Source organism: Amblyomma mixtum, chromosome 1 (genome assembly GCF_055824585.1).
Source record: "Amblyomma mixtum isolate Tamu chromosome 1, ASM5582458v1, whole genome shotgun sequence".
Lineage (NCBI taxonomy): Eukaryota > Metazoa > Arthropoda > Arachnida > Ixodida > Ixodidae > Amblyomma > Amblyomma mixtum.
This window is the reverse complement of record NC_143012.1, coordinates 190,546,981-190,572,503: the sequence shown is the minus strand read 5'-3', so window position 1 is coordinate 190,572,503 and position 25,523 is coordinate 190,546,981. Positions and strand designations below refer to the sequence as shown.

At 44.0% G+C, this 25,523-nt stretch overlaps 1 protein-coding gene across 1 annotated transcript in view; it reads left to right on the top strand.

Annotated features, from left to right (window-relative positions):
• Window positions 1–25,031, top strand: part of LOC149370313 (uncharacterized) — a 73,300-nt gene extending 48,269 nt beyond the window's left edge. The window contains exons 6-9 of the mRNA XM_089577517.1: window positions 17,781–17,977; window positions 18,537–18,731; window positions 22,459–22,604; window positions 25,008–25,031. Of these exons, the coding sequence (XP_089433643.1) occupies window positions 17,781–17,977; window positions 18,537–18,731; window positions 22,459–22,604; window positions 25,008–25,031 (562 nt within the window). The remainder of the gene's footprint in view (window positions 1–17,780; window positions 17,978–18,536; window positions 18,732–22,458; window positions 22,605–25,007) is intronic.
• The last annotated feature ends 492 nt before the right edge of the window (window positions 25,032–25,523 follow it).

The following is a 25,523-nucleotide window of genomic DNA, read 5'->3' as shown; positions in this document are numbered from 1 at the left end:
TACCGTGAAAGATCGAAGTTTGCTTCAGCCACAGGTAGTTGAGGAACAGTGCGCTTTTCAAACTCTTCGTGCGTGATGTAAAATTCCCCACACACTTATTTACGTGCTCAAGAGAGAGAGAGAGAAATATGCACGTAAAGGCAAGGAGGTTAACTGGGCGACGCACAGTATTCTATCCTACACGTGGGAAGGCGAACGGAGGGAGAGATAGAAAGGGGAGAGCCGCTAATGTGATGTTTCTGCCGTTATCCTTCGCAGCTGAGAAAAGCTGGGTGATATGCCCGAAGGAATGAATCAACGAGAAGAAGCCCACCTATTGATTCTTAGGGCAAGCGAGAAGAAATACAAGCATACTGTTCCAACTATGTTTATTTCAGTTTATTCAGTTTCAATTCTCAGAAAACCCACCCAGGATAGCAGCTGCAAAGTAAATTATACGTGCTCACGAAATAACACTTAGAAATAATTGCCATGTTGTACATTTTGGACAAATCCATCACCTCATGTTATGTAGAAATGTCTCATTGTTAAGGTACATGGCACAAGAATAAAAATTCGCTGAGTACTGTCCTATCGTGTCATTGCCCCTACATGTCAATATCAGTGTTGACACTTGCAAGAACTGACACGAGCAGCTACGTATGACGTCCAACGCTGCTAGAAAATGTGTATATCGTGCACTTGCCAAATTCCACAGATTGTCGGTAGAAGCATTGTAGAGGCATTTTGTCGTCAACTGCGTTATTTTACGACATTTCCCGTTTCCAACAAGCAGTTTTCGACACCTTTAACGTTCCACAAAATCAACCTAACTCCGCACTGCCAAAAAGGCAGCTCACTTCGTTTGTTGTGTAAACAGCACAAGGCCACCATGAAAGGTCATAATGAAGTGTCAGCATTAGGAATGTCGGACCTTAAAACACTTGGTGTCATGAAAGTCGAGTGTTGCAATAGACGATATGCGAAATTGCTTGGCGGTCTGGCAACACCGCGCCCATAACTTCCGGTTTCCATCTTGGCTGGGTCGAGCTCGTCGAGCTGGTGCATCGTTTTCTGTGTGTACTTCCTTCTTGCGAGTGGAATTTCGGCAGGCAAGCTTCAGCTGCAGCATTGTTTTCACAGCTGATCTTTGACCAAATGTAGGTCTGGCGCTGATGATCGCAATAATCGGCACTCGAAAGTGGGTTGGAAAGTCGAACCGTGACCGTGTGCAGTGCTCGTTTTAATGCTCGCATTAAAGCACCAGTTCAAGCATCACGCATTATCATGGCTATTTTATTCCCAGGTGGACGCGAATTCATCTGGTAGGGTAGCGAGCGGTTATTTTGCGCTGAGTGCGCACGTGTGTTGACAAACTTCTGTGACAGTGCGAACGAAAGTTCGCACCGACGCCAGGAGCTTCGTGCATTGCAGTATAATCACACAAGACCCTCGACCACCTGCGTAATTTGATTCCTTTACTGTAATGTGCAATGCGCATCCGCGCTTTTCAACGTCACCGTTTCAGAGCCCGGCGTCGGTTGATTTTCGCCACAATTCGTTGAAACCGCGTCCTGCTTAAGACGCAGTGAGTCAGTCGACGTTAACAAGAGGAAAGTAGGCATGCACATATAATTCAAAATATTGTAAGCAAAGACGCAGCTTTTTTTTTTCAGATAAGCACCGTGCCACCGCGGCGGCTTGATTAAAGAAAAATGCTACAGCTGTAGGTGCATGCACGGACTCGATACGCTGGTCAAGCTGTGTGTGCAGGGGCGAAATTAGCATGTTCGGTTGCTTCCGAAACTTAATTAGCTTACTCCCAAACTTCGACAAATGGCTTTGTTGCGAAGCAAGCTGTTGGAGCTTTCCACAACAATAATAAAATCTGATGGCCTGAAGCGTTTTCAGAACACTGTTGCACGTACTTTCTAGCTTATAAATGCGTCCCTCCTTCATAATAAAGTAGCTATACTATTCGCTTCCTTTTTTTTTTAGATTTTCGTCGCCGCAGATATCGAAGGTATAGGAATGCTCACTAAATAAAGCATTCGCACCTCAGTTTTTATAAGTAGGGTGTATTGCTTCACAAGGACTCCTCAACGCGCATAACATATGCGTATAGTCTAGAGAGTTTGCTCGCCCTTCTAAAACTAATTGAACACGGGAAAAACTTAACTGAACACGTAGCAAACTAAGCAGTAATCGGCATATAGTTCTTCGAGTAAACTTATTTCGCGACGGCACGAGCGACTGGCCCGCTCAAAAAAATTACCTTCTCTATTACGTTGTGCAAGAATGCGTCTACATATATTCACGCCCGATCGGAGAGTTAATAAATGCACTAAATCGTCTTCTAATTTTGATCAGAGGCAACAAAGGCTGTGGTCCGTATCTTAATGTAAACGCAAATCACATAGAAAGCTTTGTGAAAAATCAGCGCAGAAAGCGCAAGCTGTGCACTGAATGGCGTGCTGACACACGATACCTCACATGGCATTTGCTGTTACTAAAACGGTGGGCAGAGTAAAGAAAAAATAGAAAAGCGAAAAGCTGGAACGCCCTTAGTTCTGGCACGCATCGTAGTTTCTTTGCATAGTGGACAGCATAGCGTAAGAGCGCATCGTCATTCCACTTTTCAAACGAAGCGCAGCCGTTTTAACCCAACGCAGGGCCGCGGTTTCGTTTTCTGTACCGAACCAACATGGAGGACTTAGTTCTCGGAGCGCCTAGAGATGGCTCTGCGAATTTTGCATATCGTCTATTAGCAGTCGGCTGTCACGTAAGGTTTCTCAGGATCGTGCCCAGAACATTTAATATGGCTCTGCCACTGTAGGCTTTTTTCTGCCTTATTTAATGCTATAGCAAAATCAAAAAACTAGGTATAACGGCCGCTTTGCATCCTATCTTTTTCTGAGCATGTAATCAACGCTAAAGGCCCCTTGTTTCCAATAAGTGAAATATGTGCTTTCTTCGCAGCCAAACCTCTGGCAAGCCTTCATGTTAGCATGCGAGAGCATACGTTCCCGCTCTGCTACTAAAAGGCTCAACCGGTCTTTGCTGAATTTCGTCCTCCCCGTGCAGAAAACCAGGTACTCCTCCAACTCCTATATTACTCTCGTTGCGTCGAAGGGGTAAGCACATGGAGCGGAGACAGCCACGTCGTGTTCGTCATTGTTCAGTGGAGAAGGCTGTCGATTTATAGGTGCATCCGCCAGGCGACGTGGAACTTGAACGATGCGGTTCAAAATGTATATGACCTTCCAGCTGTATCGCCCATTTGGCGTCGCGACCACTCCTTGTAAGAATTCAACCTTTCGTATCGATTCGCCGCTGGTAACAGGCGACTGACCTGAATGAGGCGTGAGTGGTGGCGCGTTCCCAATTTCCTGGCATAAAAAGGTATAGAGATTATTCATTTTTGTTCATTACGTTCTATTATGTTGCACATAAACAAAACCTGCTTTTCAAGGTCGAGGTACCGAGAAGAGCAGCGGTTAATTATGTCTTTTGAAGCTATATTGCATCGACTACGTGAATTACTCTCACTCGGGTGCCAGGATTTTATCTCTTCGGTTCACAGCTGCCGTTCTTCAGGGCACTCCCAGGAGGCTACGCGCAGCTCTGGCAACAATTAAAAGTTTCTAAGAATGTTCGGAACAGTAATCGAGTTCTCGCGGTAAAAAGGGGAGTTCAGATTCCTCTGTAGTGCACTTTTAAGTACTGGACACTGGTGGGAAGATGGTAGCGGAAACAGCAAAAGGATGCGGTACTTGCTGAAATAGGTAGCGGTTATAAAAGTTGGTTTACAAAGTACAATCTGAAATCATAACGGGAGGAAAGTCGGCTTAATTCGTACCTGTTAAGAATACGTTAAGAAACTTCAAAAATTTGCCAAAGTTTCGCACACTTTTCTTTGATCACAATCTGCACGCGGTATACTGCAGAATAATAGCGCTCACTTGTTTCTGGATTTAAGGCAGAAAGCTGGGCTAGTTCCTGCTTGCATTGAGAGGACATAGTAGTAGCGCTAAAAACAGGGACAAGGGTAGACGATGACAACTCAGGCGCTAGACACTAGCGCTGTGCTGTCTTCGTCTACCCTTTGTTTTTTAGCGCTACTACAATGTCCTCTGATTGTTTCTGGATTGGCTGCTGTTTTATAAGTAGTCTAGGACACGCCGCTAACCTATTTGTTGGCACTTATTCGTCACACGCATCCACGACCAATATAGCTTGCCGACAAACTCTCGTCTTGATGACTACTACGAATTTTGTAGGCCGAAAGTGTGGACCATTATTGCCTATCAGTTCTTGCAGGCGAAATCAGCTTGAAGGGGGGGGGGGGGGGCTCTCAGTACTGTGTACTCTGTTTTCACTGTTACCTACGAGAGTGAAAAACTATTGAAGGGTTCCGTGCTCAAAGACATCCAGTATTCTTTGCCCACTGCGCGTTTAGACGTTCGAGCAATGGTGTAGAAATGTGTAGAGAGTTTCGTGCTCTGTATTGGGCTTCACACTTTTCGTTAATATTTTGTTGTCTACAGTTTTATGGGGTTACAGCAAGTGGCACCCTGCTAATATATTTATTTAGGCCGTCAACATGTGCCCTAACATCTGCGAACACTAAAGGACACGGCCCAGCCCCGGTAGGCATTGCGTATTGCGGCGCTTCCGCGGAAAAATCCGCGTTTTTGCGTATAACCTGCTGTGCAAAAACGGACTGGGTTTTATCCAGGGCCTTGAGGTTCAAGCCGACCTACCACCTTGTGCTCTAGTTCTCCAAACCTTTGTCTCAAGGTCGCTAAATTTCAAGTGTTGTACCGTCGTGATCACGATATTGCAGGGGCGTGAGAAAGCCTACTAACAGCGCAGGCCCGTTGATTTCTTCCTCCCGGAAAGCTATGTGTCCTCGCTCTTAACTTACACAGGCCGAATGTAAAACGCAGCCGCCGCCAGGTGCCGTTTTGGTAATTGGCTGGCGTTTTCTCTGGCCCCTTCGATGGGTGTGGAAGATTCCCTGCCGCCTTTCACTGCGCGGCTACTCGATGTTTACGGCGGAGGGGTGGAGCTGTGTGGAGTTCTCTAGTTTATTGCATTAGCAATATCTGCGGCACAAGGCGGAAATGCCAGCGTTTCATGAAGCAAGTCCCAGTTAGTGAAGCCTTCACCCTTCAGAAGAACCAGTCACCTCTCCACCGCACCTACTGGTTAGGAGGCTAGTCTTTCGCCTACGTACACCTCACCACCACACACGCATTTTTCACACACCACGGTGGCATAGTTTGGACGATCGAAGTGAGCAGGGTGGAGGAGAGGTGTTTGGCGATACTTCTTAGTGGTGATGTTTGGTTGGCTGGTTCGTGGTGGCCCCGGTTTTTATGCGGAGACTATATGACGAGATAAGCGGAGGCCGCTGCTCTCGTTCCCGCCAAGGCTGATGATGTTTCATCGTTTCTTCTGCATTCCGTTATTCTTCGCCATGGCGCACATCATGTAATAATAAGCTATTGTGGAAGGCAATTTACTGCGGATGTCGTGGAAGAAATGCTTCGGCTTTGTGGATCAGACTACCGACACTACACACCGTACCACCCGCAGACCAACGGTCTGCACGTCTCGTCTGGCCATCGCAACTGGGACGCAGTGTTACCATATGTGACGTGCGCTTCATCACCATCAGCCTGACTACGCCCACTGGAGGGCAAAATCCTCTCCCATGTTTCTCCAATTAACACTGTCTGTTGCCAGTTGCGTCCACAGTATCCCAGCAAACCTCTTATTCCCATCCGCCAACCTAACTTTCTGCCGTCCCCTGCTACGTTTGCCTTCTCTTGAAATCCACTCCGTTACCCTTAAGGAACAGCGGTCATCTTGCCTCGCATTACATTGCCTGTGCCAAAGCCAATTTCTTCCTCTTGATTTAGACTCAGATGTCATTAACCAGCATTTGTTTCCTCGCCCACGTCGCCCGCTTCCGATCTCTTCATGTTACACCTATATATATATATATATATATATATATATATATATATAAGGGAAGGGGAAAGAAGGCCTCGTTATACTTATGAAAGCAGCCAACAGCCACAGAAACCAAAGAACACAGGGGATTTATTCTAATTGATTCATTTATTTTGTGGTCTTGATCAATTCAGAATATAACTGAATATGTTATTACTTAAAAATAACTGATTAGAAAAGCAGAAGAAAAACAACCATATGCCGAGGCCCTCGCTGAGCAATTAAGCGAAGAAGGGAAAGGGAATTAGGGGCTCGTTATACATACCAGAGAAGCTAACAGCCACAGAAACCAAGGGACACAGGGGATATATTTAATTAATTTATTTATTTTGTGGTTATGATCAGTACAGAATTTTACTGAATATGTTATAGCTTAGACATAATTTATTAGAAATGCAGAAGAAAAAACAACCACATGCCGCCAGTGGGAACCAAACCCATGACCTCCGAATTACGCGTCGGGTTCTCTGCCAACTGAGCTACAGCGACGGCTGTCAGATCTTCTGCTTTCGGGGGGAATCTATGTTTACAACTGACCTAACCTGGAGAATGTTCATCAGCGCCACCAGCGTTCATAAGCGGCGGACGTAGTACGTCCGGAGTTGCCGCAATATTCTCCGTTGACCAACAGCACAAAATAAATAAATAAATAAAGAAACATTTTCTGTGCTCCTTGGCTTCTGTAGCTTTTGGCTTCTCTCATAGGAGTAACGAGGCCCTTATTTCCTCTCCCTTGTCTGCTTAATTGTTTAACGACAGCCTCGGTTCTGGCAGCCCTGATGCCATAGGAAGCATAAGAGGGCTCTCATATAGCTTCCACCGTCGCCGTTCGGTGAAGTTCCCCGTCGCACCAGCGGTAACTCAGGACGTACTACGTCCGCCGCTTACTAACGTTGATGGCGCTGATGAATACTCTCAAGATTAGGTCACTTGTAAATATAAATACCCCCTTAAAGCAGAAAATCTCACAGCCGTCGCCGTAGCTCGGTTGGTAGAGCACCGGACGTGTAATTCGGAGGTCGTGGGTTTGGTTGCCACCGGCGGCATGTGGTTGCCTTTTCTTTTGCTGTTCTAATCAATTATCTTTAAGCAATAACATATTTAATAATATTCTCTATTTATCAACAGCACAAAATAAATAAGTAAATAACGAAAAAAATCCCCTGTGCTCCTTGGTTTCGGTGGCTGTTGGCTTGTCTCATATACTATATACCGGGTGTTTTTTTTTAGAAGGTCCGAAATTTAAAAAAAAAAGGTAAATTGCTTTAGATTTATTTTAGCACTGGAGCTATACTGGAGGCTACGGCGGGCGCCAGGCAAGAGGAAAAACGCTTTAATTAGTTCGCTGATTAACTGTGTTAATTAACTTTTCTAATTTTTGTTTTAGGGGATATGTTGTATTCGCAGAATTGGAGATCGTCCTCTAAACAGTCCAACCGAGAAAAAACAATTTTAATTAAACATTTTTCAAGCACGTTACGAGGCTCGAAAAAGTCACCCTGGTAGGCATCTTCACACCGTAACGCAGCGGCGGGAGCGCCTCTGACCTAGTTCACTCCGCCCTGCGCTTTGCGTCACGCGTCCCGGACTGGCGGCCTGCGCTATCGCTGCTTATCTCGCTTCGCTCCGCGGCCTCACGGAATGCCGCGCTGGAACAAAAACGCATTGACACAAAGTGCAGGACGGAGCGATCTACGTCCCAGGCGCTCACAGACGCTGTGTTACAGTGTGAAGCTGCCTACCAGGGTGACTTTTTCTCGCTTCGTTACGCGCGCAAAAAACTTTTTCATGAAAATCTTTTTTATTGGCTGGACTGTTTGGATCTTCTTTATAATTTTTATTTTAGGGGATATGTTGTATTAGCAGGATTGGAGATCGTCTTCCAAACAGTCCAGCCAATAAAAAAGATTGTCATGAAAAAATTTTTTGCGCGCGTAACGAAGCGAGAAAAGTCACCCTGGTAGGCAGCTTCACACTGTAACACAGCGTCTGTGAGCGCCTGGGACGTAGCTCATTCCGCCCTGCACTTTGTGTCAATGCGTTTTTGTTCCAGCGCGGCATTCCGTGAGGCCGCGGAGCGAAGCGAGATAAGCAGCGATAGCGCAGGCTGCCAGTCCGGGACGCGTGACGCAAAGCGCAGGGCGGAGTGAACTAGGTCAGAGGCGCTCCCGCCGCTGCGTTACGGTGTGAAGATGCCTACCAGGGTGACTTTTTCGCGCCTCGTAACGTGCGTGAAAAATTTTTAATGAAAATTGTTTTTTCTCGGTTGGACTGTTCAGAGGACGATCTCCAATTCTGCGAATACAACATATCCCCTAAAACAAAAATTAGAGAAGTTAATTAACATATTTAGTTAATCAGCGAACTAATTAAAGCAGTTTTCCTCTTGCCTGGCGCTCGCCGTAGCCTCCGGATAGCCCCAGTGCTAAAATAAATCTAAAGCAATTTACCTTTTTTTTAAATTTTGGACCTTCTAAAAAAACACTCGGTATACATATATATATATATATATATATATATATATATATATATATATATATATATATATATATATATATATATATATATATATATATATATATATATATATATATATAGTGAAGTATACGCTTTGTTAAAGGACACATTTTTATTTCACTCCGGCCGAATCATCGAGTAAAATAAAAATGTTTTCTTTAAGGAAACGGAGACCTCGCTATGCACTTTTTGCTTCCTCTCACTCTCTCTCTCTCTCTGTGCGTGTGTGTGTGTCCGCGTGTGTGCGCGCGTGTGCGTGTGTGTGTGCGTGTGTGTGCGCGTGTGTGCTTGTGTGTGTGCGTGTGTGTGTGTGTGTGCGTGTGTGCGTGCGTGTGTGTGCGTGTGTGCGTGCGTGTGTGTGCGTGTGTGTGTGTGCGTGTGTGTGTGTGCGTGTGCGCGTGTGCGTGTGTGTGTGTGTGTGTGTGCGTGCGTGCGTGCGTGCGTGTGCGTGTGCGCGTGTACCAGCATAGAAAACAATTCTACTAGGAATCAACGCAGAATCGTGCAAAAATCGCTGATATAATTCTCACTGAAACGCGGCAGTACCATTATACTCATAATGAGGCTCACATTACAGTAAAGTGCTGAGGCGAAAACTCCGCGTGCTACCCGTCGCCAAGAGCGCCCTTCGAAAGCTGAGGCGGAGGTGTGGAGCCGGACCTACGTAATTCTCTTCTATTTAGGAATCAGTTTTCTATCCGCCCTTCGAATCTTGCGGATGGGAAACTTATCCCGTTCCAGAATTCTTCTCCGGGACTACGCTTAGGGCTGTGAGAGAAATTATTCCGCTGAAGTGGCTTGTGCTTAGATATTACGATCACTTCGACGGGCCGGGGCGTTAGGTCAGAAGTTCTGGATTAGAAAATAAAAAAAAAGGTCTGTCCGATGACTCTTATACGCACGCCCTGTAAGCACACATTGACATCAGCTGTGACGTCAAGCACTCAGCAGAATGACCGGAGATTGGACACATCACAGGGGAGCAAACCAATGCTGGCAGCAAAAAGAAAAGATCAAACTGTCATAAGCGGCCTTTTGCTTTCGTCCTGCTGAAAAGAGCGGAATGTGTGCTCTAAGCACTTTCCATTTGTAAAGAGTAATCAACAACCTGTGAAAGCTCTGTATGTCGCAAGAGATGAAGAAGATAGGCGTCACTAACACGCATAAAAGTCTCAAAAACTAGAATTAGGCCGAGAAAGCATGAAGGAAGCTAATTTGCTTGAAAGGATGCGCCCTGCTTCTTTAGCCGTTGTATTCATTTTCGTACTTCTTGGTAAGTGCCATTTACGTTTTTATGGTACCTGGATCTTGCTTATAGCACGAATGGGACCGTAATCAGGATTCAGGCAGGTAATTGTGGTTAATAGCGAAAAAAATTTGAATCATTTACTCCTGAGAGAACTGCATAAAGAAGCGCTAAACATTAGCTTCCCATGAGAGTATCAAGCTGCATTTAATTCAGTCTGAAATAGCGTTTCACGTGTATACAAGCGCAAAGTCTTGCGTTCCTCCCTATTCAAGCCGCGTTTTTATCACATTCCGTCAATGCGTCGCATATTGTATAATGAAGGCCGAAATATTTAATAATCTAGGCGTTTTCCCTTGCGCTTGACTATGGAGCGACTAATTTGCAGTTCATGGACACCACCAATTAAGAATATATAGAGAAAACGTCAACTATGCTTCAATTGGTTTTGCATTTCTTTTTTCATAAGTATATTGCCACGTATCATTGTAGTGTCCGCGCAAGGCACCAGGAAAAGGGTGTTATCGTTTTTGTTCGTGACGCGAGAAGCGACCGGACTAATCTCGATTGATCACAGCCATGAAGAGCTGCATCTACGTGCTTCTAGATTACTCTAGATGATCTCGACCTGTTATCTCGAAGTTTCCTTGCCGGCTTTAAATTGATCGATGCCACGAGCAGCGGGCATTCGTAGTTGACAACGTGACAATATCATAGTGGCCATACCATGAGCTACTGCTGCGCACGTGCTCATGTGCTGGGCGATTAATTAAAATTTTAAGAGTGAAATCGAATGTCATTTCAAAGCATTTGTTGCGTTGTGGTGAACCAGTGTCCCACCGGATAGCTTCTAAGCAAGCGTGAGGCGTGCTGCACCAGCCCCGAGCACGGGGTGGTCAGGAGATCGTAAACGATTTTTGGCGGTGACAACTACCGCGTTTCTACCAGAAACATTACCCTCAATATCTCTTGCTCTGTAAGGAGTGTCATTTATTCCAAGTGCGATAAATTGCGCGACTTACTCAAAAGCGTAAATGGAATATAGTTGTTTTCTTGGATTTTAGTCTGTGCTATAGCTGTCAATATGCTAAAAGTGCATTTCTCAACTCTCAGCAAATACATGATGGCGAAGCGAAGATTGCCTAAAGTGGGAAAGCTTACTCTCCAGAGTAAATTCACAAGTGCATGTTGAGCTGCAGCATTTCCCTGTGCAGTTAGCAGGCACGCTCCGCGAAGGAAATGAAAGGGAGAAGCCATACAATTCTACTGGTCATCTCTGTGGCTTTCCTCAGGGCCTATATAAGAAAGGAATTTGTCCCAGAAGTTAAGTAATAACGGGCGCTGGAAGCGCATAGTGGTGCAGGCCAAACAAAAACACCATCATTCGAGTGAATAACACGAAGAACACATCTCCTAAAAATATCTGTTTATTGTTTATTTACCCAAAATACCGTTAAAGGCCCTCACGGCAGAGGTAATTACATAGTAGGGTACAAGCAATCGACCATAACAGGAACATAAACCAAAAATAAACAAGAAAAAGAAACTAAAACCCATTATAGTACACTGCAATAAAATACCAACTAGTAATAATTCATCATTCAGCGGAACTTAAAGGCAAAATAAACAAAAAGAGAATAATGAACAGAGGAGCAGTCAGTGAAAATTATACCCGGCTTTACAACCTATCAACTTCATTGTAACCACAGGATTAAAATTAAACGATGTGCAACACAATAAAAAAAATCATTAATATCACAGTGCAAGTAAGTCATAGGAACGTGCTTATTCATTCAACAAGGCGACAATTAATGAACAAAAAGACCTGTCTGCGTTTTCCTCCATATGTACACAATGTTTGTTATTATGTTATCAAAATTTTCTACCAATTCATTCAGTAAACGTAATCTTTTGAGCATGTAAAAGGCTATGATAGTTGCTTGCATATTTTTTCACTAGTGGACTCTGGAATTTGGGATAGTTTGCATCCTGTACAGTGCAGGGACGAAAGCTTAACTTTGCGCAATAGTTAAGCAAGCGTGCTGCTCGGAAACTGCCTTCTAATCCTTTTTTTAATCTTTTTTTTCCTTCGAAACCGAAGAAATCCTTGCCACGAATGCGGCAATCAGTAAGTATTCTGCTGTAGTTACCTGTCGCATGTCTTTAACCTTCTTTATAAAATTGTTTCGAGGGCCTAGGCTTATCCGTAATGAGAACCTTTACATAATGCACACAAGATATCAGAGTTCTGTGATTGTGGAGAGTTTTTAAAATGGCTACCTTGAGCTCATCGCTGAAAATTCTGTGAACTCCTTTGCCCTCCGGTTAGGCAGATATTATTTACCGCGATGATGGTCCATACAAAACTATGTTACCGAAGACACGGATGCCAGGGCGACATTAGAAAAACAAAGTATACAGTGCGAGGAGCAATAGAGTGACGGTTAATTTACAATGTAGCTTTTACTTACGCAGAAGCATTTTTATAAAGATTTATGGGTTCCAAATGATCAAGTGCATCAAGGCACACATGAATCTGAGCAAAGGTATATGCACAAAGCGATAATTGTTGCGTTCATGCAGTCAAGACTTCCTATAGAGGCTCGTTCCGTTCCTTGGCGGAGAAGCAATGCTCATCGCTGTCCAGCACAATGAAGCTTTGAAATAAAAGAGGGGCTAAGACACTGGATCCACTCCAGAATCTTTAAGAACCGCGTTCTGAAAGAAAACAAAGCAGCATTGTAAATTGCAAGCGTTCAAAAGGTAATGCATATCTGCACTATGTGGCATGAACATACCCTTAAGAACGAAGCTTGACTAGAAAAAATTATTGCCTCCCGTTTTTCGCTACTTGATTCAGGCTCTAATGGATTGCAAATGCGGTTCATAAAACGTTTTTTTTTTTTTCACAAATCAAATATATCATACCTTTTGGAACTCTTTTAAAGAGCAACTGCACGACTTTTCAGAATAACACAATATTCAAACATTCAAATCTATACAAGCTGTATGTAAAGCCTGCCGTGTGTTTTAGAACTAGCCTTTAAAAAAATGACTTAATCAACTGTTTAATTTTGCGCTTCTCCTCAAATCAATGAAGTAGTGCAGTGATGTCCAGCGTGACGTAAGAGACGGTAAGATTTAAAATTACTGTTACCATTAGCCACAACTAGCCGTTCCTCGTTCGATGCTGCCAAACAACGCTGAGCGAGCTTTGGCTTCAGTTGCATTAGTTATTCTCCCTCAAAGCAAGCATTTTCACATTGGAAACATACCGGTACCTTCGATTACGTCATCCTGCGTCCCCCACTTGGCACTGGAGGGGGTCGTCGCGATTTTAATTGCTGATGACATCACCATTTCGAGTGCTAGCAAACTAAATACTTCATTTGTTTTTCCTGCAGGTTTCACACATTCGACCCCTTTAAGCTCGTCGATTTACAAAACTTGTGCAGTTGCACTTAGATCCAGGCCGCGGTAATCGAGTTTCGATGGAGGCGAAGTTCTAGAAGCCCATGTGCAGTACAATGTCAGAGTGTGTTAAAGAACCCCAGGTGGTCGAAATTTCCGAAAGGCTCTTCACTACAGCGTCTCTTATAACCTCAGTCTCTTCGGGACGCTAAACCCCATCCTCATCGTTACATCATCCGTTGTTACAACCTCACCGCACAAGCTTTACACGGGAGTTCCGCAGGGATACGTACTTGGTCCGTTGTTGTTTTCCTTATGTGTTAGTTATTGACTTACCATCATTTATTGCCTGTTCAAAACTTCTGATGTACGCTGATGATACATGTTTAATAATAATGTCAGATACAATGGAGGAGCTAGAAGAAAAAGCTAATCAAAAAGTCCATAAAATACCACAGTGCTTCTCAGCTAAAACGCTGACAATAAATATGAAAAAAAAAGAACTAAATACTTGATATTCCATTCAGAAAGGAAAGTAATTGACCCAACTGATGTCCGAATCCTAGTAAATAACACACTAATAGAACACACGTTGTCATTTAAATATCTAGGTGTCACTTTTGTCAAATACATACATTGGCAAGACCAAATTCAAGCAGTATGCAGGAAGTTGGCGTCTGGATATCATGCCAAGGTTAATGAAATAGTATCAGGTTAAGGAATTATTTGACAGTCTATATTTCGTATGTTTTATTTTGCCTTCATTGAAAGCCATCCATCATAATCTGTAAAAGCATAGGGTAGAACATACCACCGGCATTTAGATCCTATTATCCACCTACAAAAGCGTGCATTAAGAACAATAAATAAGTCTAACCATTTTCAGCACACCAAACCGTTATTCTATAAGTCCATGATTCTTCCATGTGATTTATTGTACCGATTAAGAATCTCTGCATGTGTTCGCAACATAGTAAGACACAATCGTCCTTTCCATGCATCAATACTTCATCCCCCGCTTCGGTCCACCAGAAACCTCTCCTTCGGCAACTTCAACCACCCTCCCATCCGCAATGTATATGGTGAGAGTTTAGTGCAGTCTGCTGGAGTAAAAATCTGGAACGCGATAACTATTTTTCTGAAAAGCTCACAACTTTGATGGTATGTTTAAAAAACACTTAACTGAAATAATTTATTTAACCTGAAATTTATTTTTCGCGTTCTGTTAAGTACTTTGTATGTAACACGATAGTTTGTACTCACACCCGATGTCCGAAAGTTCTCTTGCACATAGTTTTTTGAAAGCGATTTTTTTTTGTCGTGCCGAATGTTATCTACTAGTATTGTTTCGACTGCTTTGTTTTTAATTTTGTTTGTACGCTTAAGCTAATCTGTATAAATCTGCCATTTTGAATTTGCTTTTACGCATTTGATGTACTTGGACCCGAACTAGCCGTTGGCTACGAGCCTAAAAAGTGTTGTGTATTTTCTATAAAAGAAAATCGAATTAAATTTAAATTGAAAACGAAATTGAAAATTGAACCAAACCAAATTTTTAAAGAAGTGTTTGCTGTAGTTTTTCATACGCCTATGTGTGTTTCTACTTACACAGATCATCCAAGAAATATGACACTACTTTGGGTTGAAATGCTAGCCGTAGCATTACAAATATTTTTGAATGAAACGGAACGGACAGTTCACACCAGTATAAAACAGGCCAACTATTTAGCTATCTGCACATACAAGGTATCTCGTGAACAACTTACGCTACTAAAATTGGGAATCATCAACCCTCACGTGCAATAGCCACTCGGAAGGTGAACAACTCACCGCTCAAGCACATCGTGATTTTTATCCGCTAATTTGACAGTTTCTCCTGCAGTGTGTGCGTCATTTAAAACCGAATAATGAGAGAGACTACAGAGGACATCCCAATAAACCGTTTTACCGTCTGCTGAAAGCTGTTGAAGAGAACAGGGTAGAAAAAAAAGTGCCAAACTGAACAATGTGCTTTTGTGGTAAGCTCCAGTTACCCCAAGGGAAGTGGAGCTTACACGTTTAATCAAGGAAATATTGTCTTTCTATTCCTGCCTACGACAGATCTTCACCATCCCTTTGAACAGAGTAAGTGCCCTTTGGCGCTCACGTTTCTCTTACATCTTCGTGATATGTGGCGCGTGTTTTACATACTAGACCTTGGCTGTCGTCGATATATTTTTCATTTGAATTCAAGTATTAAATTTCCTTAAAAAGTTTAGTCGGTAACCTGGCCTAAAAGCTGCTCTTGTCAGCTTGACGACGCCCAGGACACAATACACTAAAAGGCAGGGTATATCTTTCGAAGTATTGAAAAGAAGTATAAATCTACATCAAGAACAAAGAGATAGCAGAGATATGCAGGTTTTAGAATTGGTTGCATATATTGCCTGCGCACAATTTTGGAGTAATATAGAGATTTGAAGACAGAGACATAAATTATGAAAGTAGCCATAGCAGGAATGTAACTACCACGTCAAATACTAGGTAGACAGTGAGTGGTATTGGGACACAGAGGTGTGCATAGCACGAGAATCCAGTTATCATAATAATGACTCAAGAAAACTTGGATAATAACTAAGGAAACAAAGGTCACACTAAAACACCCGAAACTTCACACAGGACGCAGAAAGGGGAGACGAGACAAAGGCGCTGAATAACAACTGAAATTTTGTTGCTCTGACACATCGGTAAATATACACAAGGCATCAAAAACAACAAGAAGGATAAGACACGAATCATAGACAATCGCAGCAGGAAACGAGCAGGGAATCATGAATGCTGAGCGGTCGTAAGGAAACGAAATTCCTTATCAAGAAGGGCTATAGATGGGGTGCTGACACAGCGGTCTGTTAGGCCTGCGATTTTTTCCGTATCAATTATTTCTCCCGTGATTTGGTCATAGCACCTGCTCAGCACGCTCTTGTCCCTCCGTTGAGGAGTGCATTTACAATCGCGGCAATGAACGCCCAGATGGACTGAGATGCGTGTACTAACATTGCATTTGTGTTCTGACAGTCGTTTGTTAAGGCATCTGCCGGTTTGTCCTACGTAAGCATGCCCACAAGACAAGGGAATTGAGTAGATTACGCCTTGAGCACAGGAAACAAACCGATCGCGATGATTCGTGGTGCAGCCAACGTAGTACCTGCGACCTATCTGATTTGCACGCTTGCACAGTCCTGACAGACGTCTGGGGCTGAAAATACTACATCTACTCCTAATTTATTCCCGATCTTTCTCGGGGAATGTGAAATTCCGTGTAAATAAGGTATCACGGCGATCTTCTTATCCCTGTCGCTTTGATGTGGTTCTTTTTTTGTGAACAAACATGGCCTCGGCCACCGATGACAAGAGCGTGAGAGGGTAACCAGCCTGCACGAGTCGGCGCATCTGGTTTAAGAAACTATCTCCAAGATTATGATTGCATGATTTTTTGACTGCGTTATAGAAGAAAGTGTTAACAATACTGCGCTTAACTAACTTCGAGTGAGCTGAATCAAAGGGCAGCAGGGGTTTTCAGGCTCGAGGCTCAGCGACCGAGCACACATGATTGTTGTCAAAATGGAGTCCTAATTCTAAAAAACGTAAGAAACTATCCAAAGGCAGTTCGTGGGTGGCAATCAAAGTGCTCGGTATGCTAGAAAAATTGCAAAAAACCTTTGAAGCTTCGAGTGGGAAGGCCTGATGTTCGCAGTCTAGGATGACAAGATAGTCGTCGACAAACCGGAAGATCATCTTAATATGGCTACTCTGAAAGAGGCTGTGTAACGCTCTGTCCTTCATAACTATGTAAAAATAACTATGTACCGGGGCAATGGAAGAACCTATACATATGCCATTTTTTGAAGAAAAAGGGAGCCATTTCGTTCTACGAATGTGTACCTTAAGTACCCAGAAACTAGCTCGAGAAAGCCGGCAGTTGAAATGGAACTCTCGTTCTGGAATCTTTCAGATCCATGCTGGTCAGTACAATCTTTGATGCAAGTGATCAAGTCGTTATGAGGGATGGCATAGTATAAGTCCATAATGTCAATAGAAAGGCCTACGAACACCTTATCGGAGTTGTCTTTTAAAAAGTTAACCTCAGGATCTGCGTTCTTTACCAAAAATGTATCGTCAACAGTTAGTAGCTTTGGTTGCTTCTGTAAAAATGCTGCAACAGATTTCTGCCAAGTCCCTGTCTCAGAAACAATGACACGGAAAGGATAATCTACCTTATCAGTTTTAACAGATAAGAACATTTCTAAGCACAGGTAGTTGCTATGGTTCATTGCATTACTTAATTTTTGCAACTTCAGGCATTCACACAGTTTCCTGGCCGGGTTCATTACTTTCTTCAAGGACACGTTGTCGCATTCATCGAAGGACGATCCTATGGCTTCGAAGGCCTTGGTCATGAAGTCTCCTTTCGGTAAAACTGCGAATCCTGCTTCCTTGTCAGTGGGAAGAAGACAAAGCTCATTCTGCTTCAGATAGGTGACAGTCTTACCCGGCGGTAGTCACTTGCTAGCCGGCTTAAAGCGGGTCAAAACGTCCACTCCCTCGGAAACGCACCGGTCCACTTCAGCTCCAGGAGCAAGTCTGGAAACGTTCCGAACCATGCTCAGAAGTTCAGGAGCCAATTTCGTTCGCTCAACAGCAAACTTGGGCCCGCGAGCCAGAACGTCGTGGACAGCTTTGGGGACCTCAGCATCACCGAGAAGGTGAACGTGGTTTCAGTTGGAGGGTGGTTTCTTCGCAACGAGCAGGCGAAGACGTGGAAGGGTAAGCCTCCACAGCAGCTCAGTTGTCCTTTCTAAGAGTTGGTAAAACTGACGACACACTTCTCTGTAAGGCATGTTGACGGGCTAGTTGGTTTTTCATCTTGAAACTTGGGAAAAACCCACCTAGGCGCAAATGATTTCACGACACAAAAAGTGACGAAGAGACAACGGAGTCTGGAGTCACCGTTCGGCTTTGAAGCTTGAAGCAGCAACCACAGGTGGCCCTTGAAAAGACGCGGTTGCCTGTGCAGCTCAATGCGCAGCAGCTTGCATAACGGGAGACCATGTCCAGCGGAGAGTGGAAAGCCTCCAAGCAAGGCCAGAATGTCTGGTGGCATAACCTTGTTGTGGATACAAAAACTGAGCAAACGCGCCCTGCACGAAACTGCTGCGATGAGAGGCACCAGGCGGTGTGAGAGAACTGTGTCGTCAGTTTTCCCAACTCTTAGACAGGACAACTTATCTGCTGTGGCAACTTACCTTTCCACGCCTTCGCCTGCTCGTTGCGAAGAAACCACCCTGAAACAGAAATCACGTTCATTTTCTCGGTGATGCTGAAGTCCTGAAAGCTGTCCACGACGTCCTGGCTCGCGGGCCCAAGTATGCTGTTGAGTGGAAGAAATTGGATCCTGAACGTCTGAGCATGGTTCGGAACGTTTCCAGACTTGCTCCTGGAGCTGAAGTGGGCCAGTGCGTTTCCGAGGAAGTGGACGTGTTCATCCGCTGTAAGCCGGCTAGCAAGAGACTACCCCTGGGTAAGACTGTTACCTACCTGAAAGAGAACGAGCCTTGCCTTCTTTCCGCTGACAACGAAGCAGGATTCGCAGTTTTACCGAAAGCAGACTTCATGATCAAGGCCCTTCGCAGCCATACGATCGTCCTTCGATGAATGCGACAACGAGTCCTTGAAGAACGTAAAGAACCGGGCCAGGAAACTTTGTGAACGACTAAACTTGAAAAAATTAAGTAATGCAATGGACCATAGCAACTACTTGTGCTTAGAAATGTTCTCCTCAGTTATAATTCATAAGGTAGATCATCCTATCTGTGTCATTGTTTCTGAGACAGGGACTTGGCAGAAATCTGTTGCATCATTTTGAGAGAAGCAACTAAAGCTACTAACTGTTGACGATCCACTATTGGTAAAGAACGCAGATCCTGTGGTTAACTTTTTAAAAGACCACTCCGGTAAGGCGTTCGTAGGCCTTTCTATTGACATTAAGGACTTATACTATGCCATCCCTCATGACGACTTGATCACTTGCATCAAGGTTTGTTTTCACCAGCATGGAGCTGTAAGATTCCAGAAGGAGAGTTGCATTTCAACTGCCGGCTTTCTGGAGCTACTTTCTGTGTAATTAAGGTCCACACTCGCAGAATGGAATGGCTCACTTTTTCTACAAAAAATGGCATATATATATAGGTTCTTCCATTGCTCCGGTACCCAGTGATCTTTACTTAGGTAAGAAGGACGGAGAGTTAGACAGTCTCTTTCAGAGTAGCAATGTTAAGCAGATCTTCCGGTTTGTCGACGACTATCTTGTCATTATAGACTGCCAACATCAGGCCCTCCCAATCGAAGCTTCAAAGGTTCTTTGAAATTTTTCTAGCATACTGAGCTCTTTGATTGCCACCAACGAACTGCCTTCAAATGGTTTCTTACGTTTTTTTTTAGAATTAAGACTATTTTGACAACAGTAATGTGTGCTGGGCCTTTGAGCCTCGAGCCAGAAAACCCCTCCTGCCCTTGCCCTTTGATTCAGCTCACTCGAAGTTAGTTAAGAGCAGTATTGTTAACACTTTCTTCTATAACGCAGTCAAAAAATCATGCAATCATAATCTTGGAGATAGTTTCTTAAACCAGATGCGCCGACTCATGCAGGCTGGTTACCCTCTCACGCTCTTGTCATCGGTGGCCGAGGCCATGTTCACAAAAAAAGAAGCACGTCAAAGAGACAGGGATAAGAAGACCGCCGTGATTCCTTACTTGCACGGGATTTCACATTCCCCGAGAAAGATCGGGAATAAAGTAGGTGTAGATATAGTATTTTCAGCCCCAGATCGTCTGTCATGCCTGTGCAAGCGTGCAAATCAGATAGGTCGCAGGTACTACATTGGCTGCACTACGAATCATCGCGATCGGTTTGTTTCCTGTGCTCAAGGCGTAATCTACTCAATTCCCTTGTCTTGTGGTCATGCTTACGTAGGACAAACCGGCAGATGCCTTAACAAACGACTGTCAGAACACAAGTACAATGTTAGTACACGCATCTCAGTCCATCTGGGCGTTCATTGCCGCGATTGTAAATGCACTCTTCACTGGAGTGGCACGAGCGTGCTGAGCACTGTCAGTGACCAAATCACGCGAGAGATAACTGAAGCGAAAAAAATTGCAAGCCTAAAAGACCGCTGTGTCAGCACCCCATCTATAGCCCTTCTGGATAAGGAATTTCCCTTCCTTGCGACAGCTCAGCATTCATGATTCCCTGCTCGTTTCCTGCTGCGATTGCCTGTTTCATGTCTTACATATCTTGTTGTTTTTGATGCCTTGTGTATATTTACCGATGTGTCAGAGCAATAAAATTTCAGTTGTTAGTCAACGCCTGTGTCTCGTCTCCCTTTTCTGCGTCCTCTGTGAAGTTTACGCTGTTTTCGTGTGATGGAAAACCAACTAGCTCGTGATGAGTTCTTCAAACAAAGGTTTGGTTTGGTTTCTGGGGTTTAACGTCCCAAAGCGACTAAGGCTATGAGAGACGCCGTAGTGAAGGGCTCCGGAAATTTCGACCACCTGGGGTTCTTTAACGTGCACTGACATCGCACAGTACACGGGCCTCTAGAATTTCTCCTCCAAAGAAATTCCAGCCGCCGCGGCCGGGATCGAACCCGCGTCTTTTGGGTCAGCAGCCGAGTACCATAGCCACTGAGCCACCGCGGCGGCTCTTCAAACAAAGGTCGACGAGAAAAATATTCGCTGACGAAAAATGCGGCCACATCTGGTTAACGTCGCTTTTTTGTAAATAGCAGGCATTATCGAAAACGAAAAGAATATTCCGTTTCATGAACTCTAGCTTGAGAGTTGTGAGGGAGCGGGGACTTACCGATGTAATTAGTGTTGCCTGTAGAGACCATACTTCTGTTGTGTTATAAGGATTCAGTATAAACAGATAGTCTGTAAAGAGCTCACGATAAATAAATTTGAAGCAACATACGAAGTTCATACATACCCTGCATGTGGACGGTGTAGTAAAGAATAAAATATCTCAGTAGATGGAAAGCATTCAGTTTTAGCTATGTTGCGCGCTATTATTTAGTAACATATGACTCTTTTAAAGTGCATATGTTGTTGCATCCTTAGCCCTAAGAAATCGCAATAAATTATACATATGGAAAACAATGTATTATATAGTTCGAGTTTACTATGAACTGGAAGAACTTAAAGGCAGAAAAATGAGGCCTTTCTGGCATTGCCGAGTTTTGCGCACATGCTCTCAGTGCATGAATCCCATGTTAACGTTTCAGAAACCGTCACTCCTAGAATCTGAACTTTAAGGTTTACAGTTTTTCTCAGCCGTAAAATAATTAATTTTGCTTTAAATGGATCACTCTTTATTTGGTTACTCTGTGCCAAAAATGAATTTTCCAGCAACACATTACGTCTTGTTACATGATTATTCTCGAAGGGGACAAATAAGAGAATGTTACTGACATCGGCAAAAATAAAGAAATGTTGCCTTCCAATCAATTGCCACAATGTCAGTAACATATATATTAAAAATAAACGGTTCTAAAATGCTGCCCTGTGGGACTGCGGTTCACAAAAGTGAACTGCTTGTTACAAAAATGTGCGCACCGACTTCTGTTCCAAAGACATGATTTGGAGAGGTTAAGACATGTCTGCGCAATTCTGTGAAGGATAGTTTGTGCAAAGAATGTAATCACTGAGTGAATCAGAGGCGCTGGAAGAGCCGATGAATAAGGCTGGACTCAATAGTCTATTTTTGGTATTTTGCAGACGACTATTTTAAGTGTTAGCTAAGCTCACTCTGCTGACGGCCCCTTCCTGAACACCAAATGTGCATAAAAAAGAGCCTTATTTCATCAAAAGTCCTTATGCTAAAAGAAATAAAATTTTTAGGCATTTTGAATAAATTGTTACTGAAAATATTGATATGTCGTTTTTTAGCATGCTTTCAGGCGCCGGCTTTGTGTACGAGCGTTACTTCCTTCCAATGGGAGCGCTCCATCCTGGAAAATCAAATTCAAAATATGCGTGACAGCAGAAACAGTAGATTCTAAGACATAATTTAGGAACTTTCTTTGCAAATTATAAATGTAAGCATGTTTTTTTTTAAGCTGTGCGTGAGTCCTTACCTTGGTTACTGGGTGGAACACGAAACTTTTAATTGGGCTATTGATAGGAGCTGCGGCAGCTGACTCTCTTCATTTTGCTGTATTTTTACTTTTTATGACTTTTATGACTAGGCTTCAAGGCTGTCGCCGGGCGCTCCCTCATCAGATTTTTGCCTCCATGCGGGATTGTAGGCATGTGCGAAAACGGAAGGCGCTGCGAAAAGCAAGCGCGCGACGAGCAGACGACGCGAAGAAACGGCTACGCCTACCCTTCGCCAGTCAGTCAGACGACGCACCAATGGAATGTCTTTAGTGAAAGTTTTCAGTATGACATCAACCCGAAGGCTGCAGAGGATGAGGACGTTTGCTTGATGGAAGAAAATAACGGGCTTTGATTTCAATTTTAACAGCTTTTTGGGGCGCGTATGGCTCTAGTATTTTGCAGAAGTAATCTCCGATGCATTATCTATGCAGTGTTCTTGTTTTTAAAAAAATGTCCAGACCCCTGGTCAGTTGCCCTTCAATAGATATGACGGTAGGGAAAATACCTTCTTTATCGGCGTAGATTGTGGTGTGCACATTACTGGCCAAATGGCGGATGCCGTCCGCGAGACCTTAAAGGGGAATACTAAAAAAAGAGGGGCTTAAAACATCTCTATGAGAAACACCACGCGGCAGAGAGCATGGTTAACTGAAAGCACCACCAACGCGCACTCGCATGGTCCGGTCGTGAAGGAAGGCAGTCCCATAGTGGAGAAAGTTATCATTGGTTCCCATACAATTCAGGGCCTTTGAAAACTTTGTCAGCCGCCTAGGTGAGGGAGACTGGACGATATTAATTTATTTTATTTATTTGTTATTACCTGAAAGGTCCCGACGTGGGACTTTATATGAGGGGTGGGCGGGTGTGCGGCGATAAATTCTGAAAGGCTTGTGGAATAAATGCTATTGATGAGCCAGAAGCGTGCAGGATCAGCGATGAGAGCCAGATGGTTGGGAGGGAAGGCCATTCCAATCGCGAGTGGTGCGCACGAAGAACGACTCGTGAAACGTAGTCTATTAGGCACGTGGCGGAATGACGCTGTTGGGATGGCGAGTGCGAGGAGTTGGATGCGCTGGTTCAATGAGCTGACTGTTACTGGGTGATGTGTGAAAAGCTTGTGATAGAGGCAGAGGCGTGATATGTGGCAGCGATAAGCGAGAAAAGGAAATTGTAATTAAGATAACATGGCAGAGATGCATGACGGCTACGAGTAGCTCGAGAGAATGAAACGAGTTGCATGGTTGTAAACAGATCCAAGAGCTTTAGGGAGGTTAGGGTGGTGTGGATCAAGCATAGAGCTGGCATTTTCAAGGTTAAGTCGTCCAAGCATTCTGTAGGCTAGTAGTTTCCAGAAGAAGGGGCCATGGGTAGGCTGCGGCAGAGGTATTCAGCAGTATGATTACAGAAATTGGGTACATGGTTTAAGTGGCAAGACCAAGCTAAATGATTATTGCACTGAACATCGAAATACTTAAACGAATTGGTTGGAGGAATAGTACTGTTAATTTTACAATTAGGGGGTGTGTAGTTTTGGCTGCGGTGTAAAGAAATAAGCACAGTTTTAAAGGTATTCAGGGACATAAGGCACGTAGTGCACCATTGCTGTATGCGAATTAGGTCATTTTGGAGGGCAGAAGCATCGAACGAGTTAGTTACAGGACTTTATAGTACAGAGTCATCTGAAAAAAGGCAGATGGTAGTAGTTACTGATAAATAGCGATCGTTAATGAAATTATAAACACGAAGTCGCCAAGGATGCTGTCTTAGGGCACACTGAAGGAACACACGAAAAAGAAGAGGACTGACTATAAGAGCGGAAACAAACCGCATTAGTAGGGCTGTTGCTATTTAGGCTTAAATGAATGCCATGAAGGAAAAGAGCAAGTGGGGTTTCGCATGAATTTCCTTTACGGAAGACGTGTTGTTTTGTATGAAAGGAGAAGACAGATGAGAGAAAGGTTGCTACATTGGAGTAAATGACGTATTCCATTATCTTAAGGACACAGTACTTCATGAAAGTGGCGAATAAATACCCGGGAATGATCGGTCACATTTCTTGAAGACAGGAATGTCCTTCCGAATACGCCAGCCGAGAGCAATGGAACCGGTATCAAAGAACTGCTCAAAAATTAAACAAGCTTGCGGCTAGGTTCACCTTTTTTGAGGACGTATACCACTGTTGCTTCACAAGACGACTGCGGGACATCGCCATAGCGCCAAACATGATTGTACGCCGCAAATAGCTGCTCTGGATGAGGGCGATGGATGTTCGCCAGCATTTGGTATTTGATAAAGTCTGCTCCGGGAGCACTCTAAGATTTGCGATGTTCATGATTGCGATAAAGTTCTTTGCAAGGCAAAATGGACAGAGCCAGAGTGAGAGTAATTCGATAGCCAGATTTGCAGGGCAGCACAGGGTAGCAGGTGGGCACTCCCTGCAATGAGGAGCGGCTGCTGGAATAAGGTTGTTTGCTCCGACGGTCAGGGCCAAGTGGTCGGCCAGCTGATCTGCTAGCTCCAGCCTGATGATACTGCGGTGAATGGCAACAGCAAGTACAGAAAATCAAGAAATGCCTGGATGAAGAAAGGGGCGCATTATGTGCCACATGAGTTCCTGTCCATATGTCACACTCCGCAGATGCTGGCCCAGCTGCGACGATGAAGCCAGAAATAAAGATTTAACAGCGCGAAAGGGTAGAATGACAACAAGAAGCGCAGAATGACAACTTTATTTTCAAGGAATACGGAAGCCGTATTTAAACGCTCTCTGTGACAAGCCGGTACATTGCTCAAAATAATTTCGAGATTATGCCATCTTCGAATTCAACACAAAAACATGAAAAACACAATTGAAGCTATCTCTGGGCCCGCCCTCCCTATCAAACAAGTGAAAAATGCTCAGCAATGCTCAGCTCTAAGTGTCTTGAATGTGTCTCCCTTGTGTCATAACCCTTTCGCGCAGTTAAATCTTTATTTCAGAAATGAACCAACTAGCCCGGCAAATCCTTTTGCAACGATGAAGCCATTTGGCGTGACGGTGACATGTCGCTTCGAGGTGATTGTAAGCCGTCCACAGCTTGCGGCGTCGGGAGCGCATAGCACGACGCCGTGCTACTCATGACACTGCACCCAAGTTGAGGAGTTGAATATATGA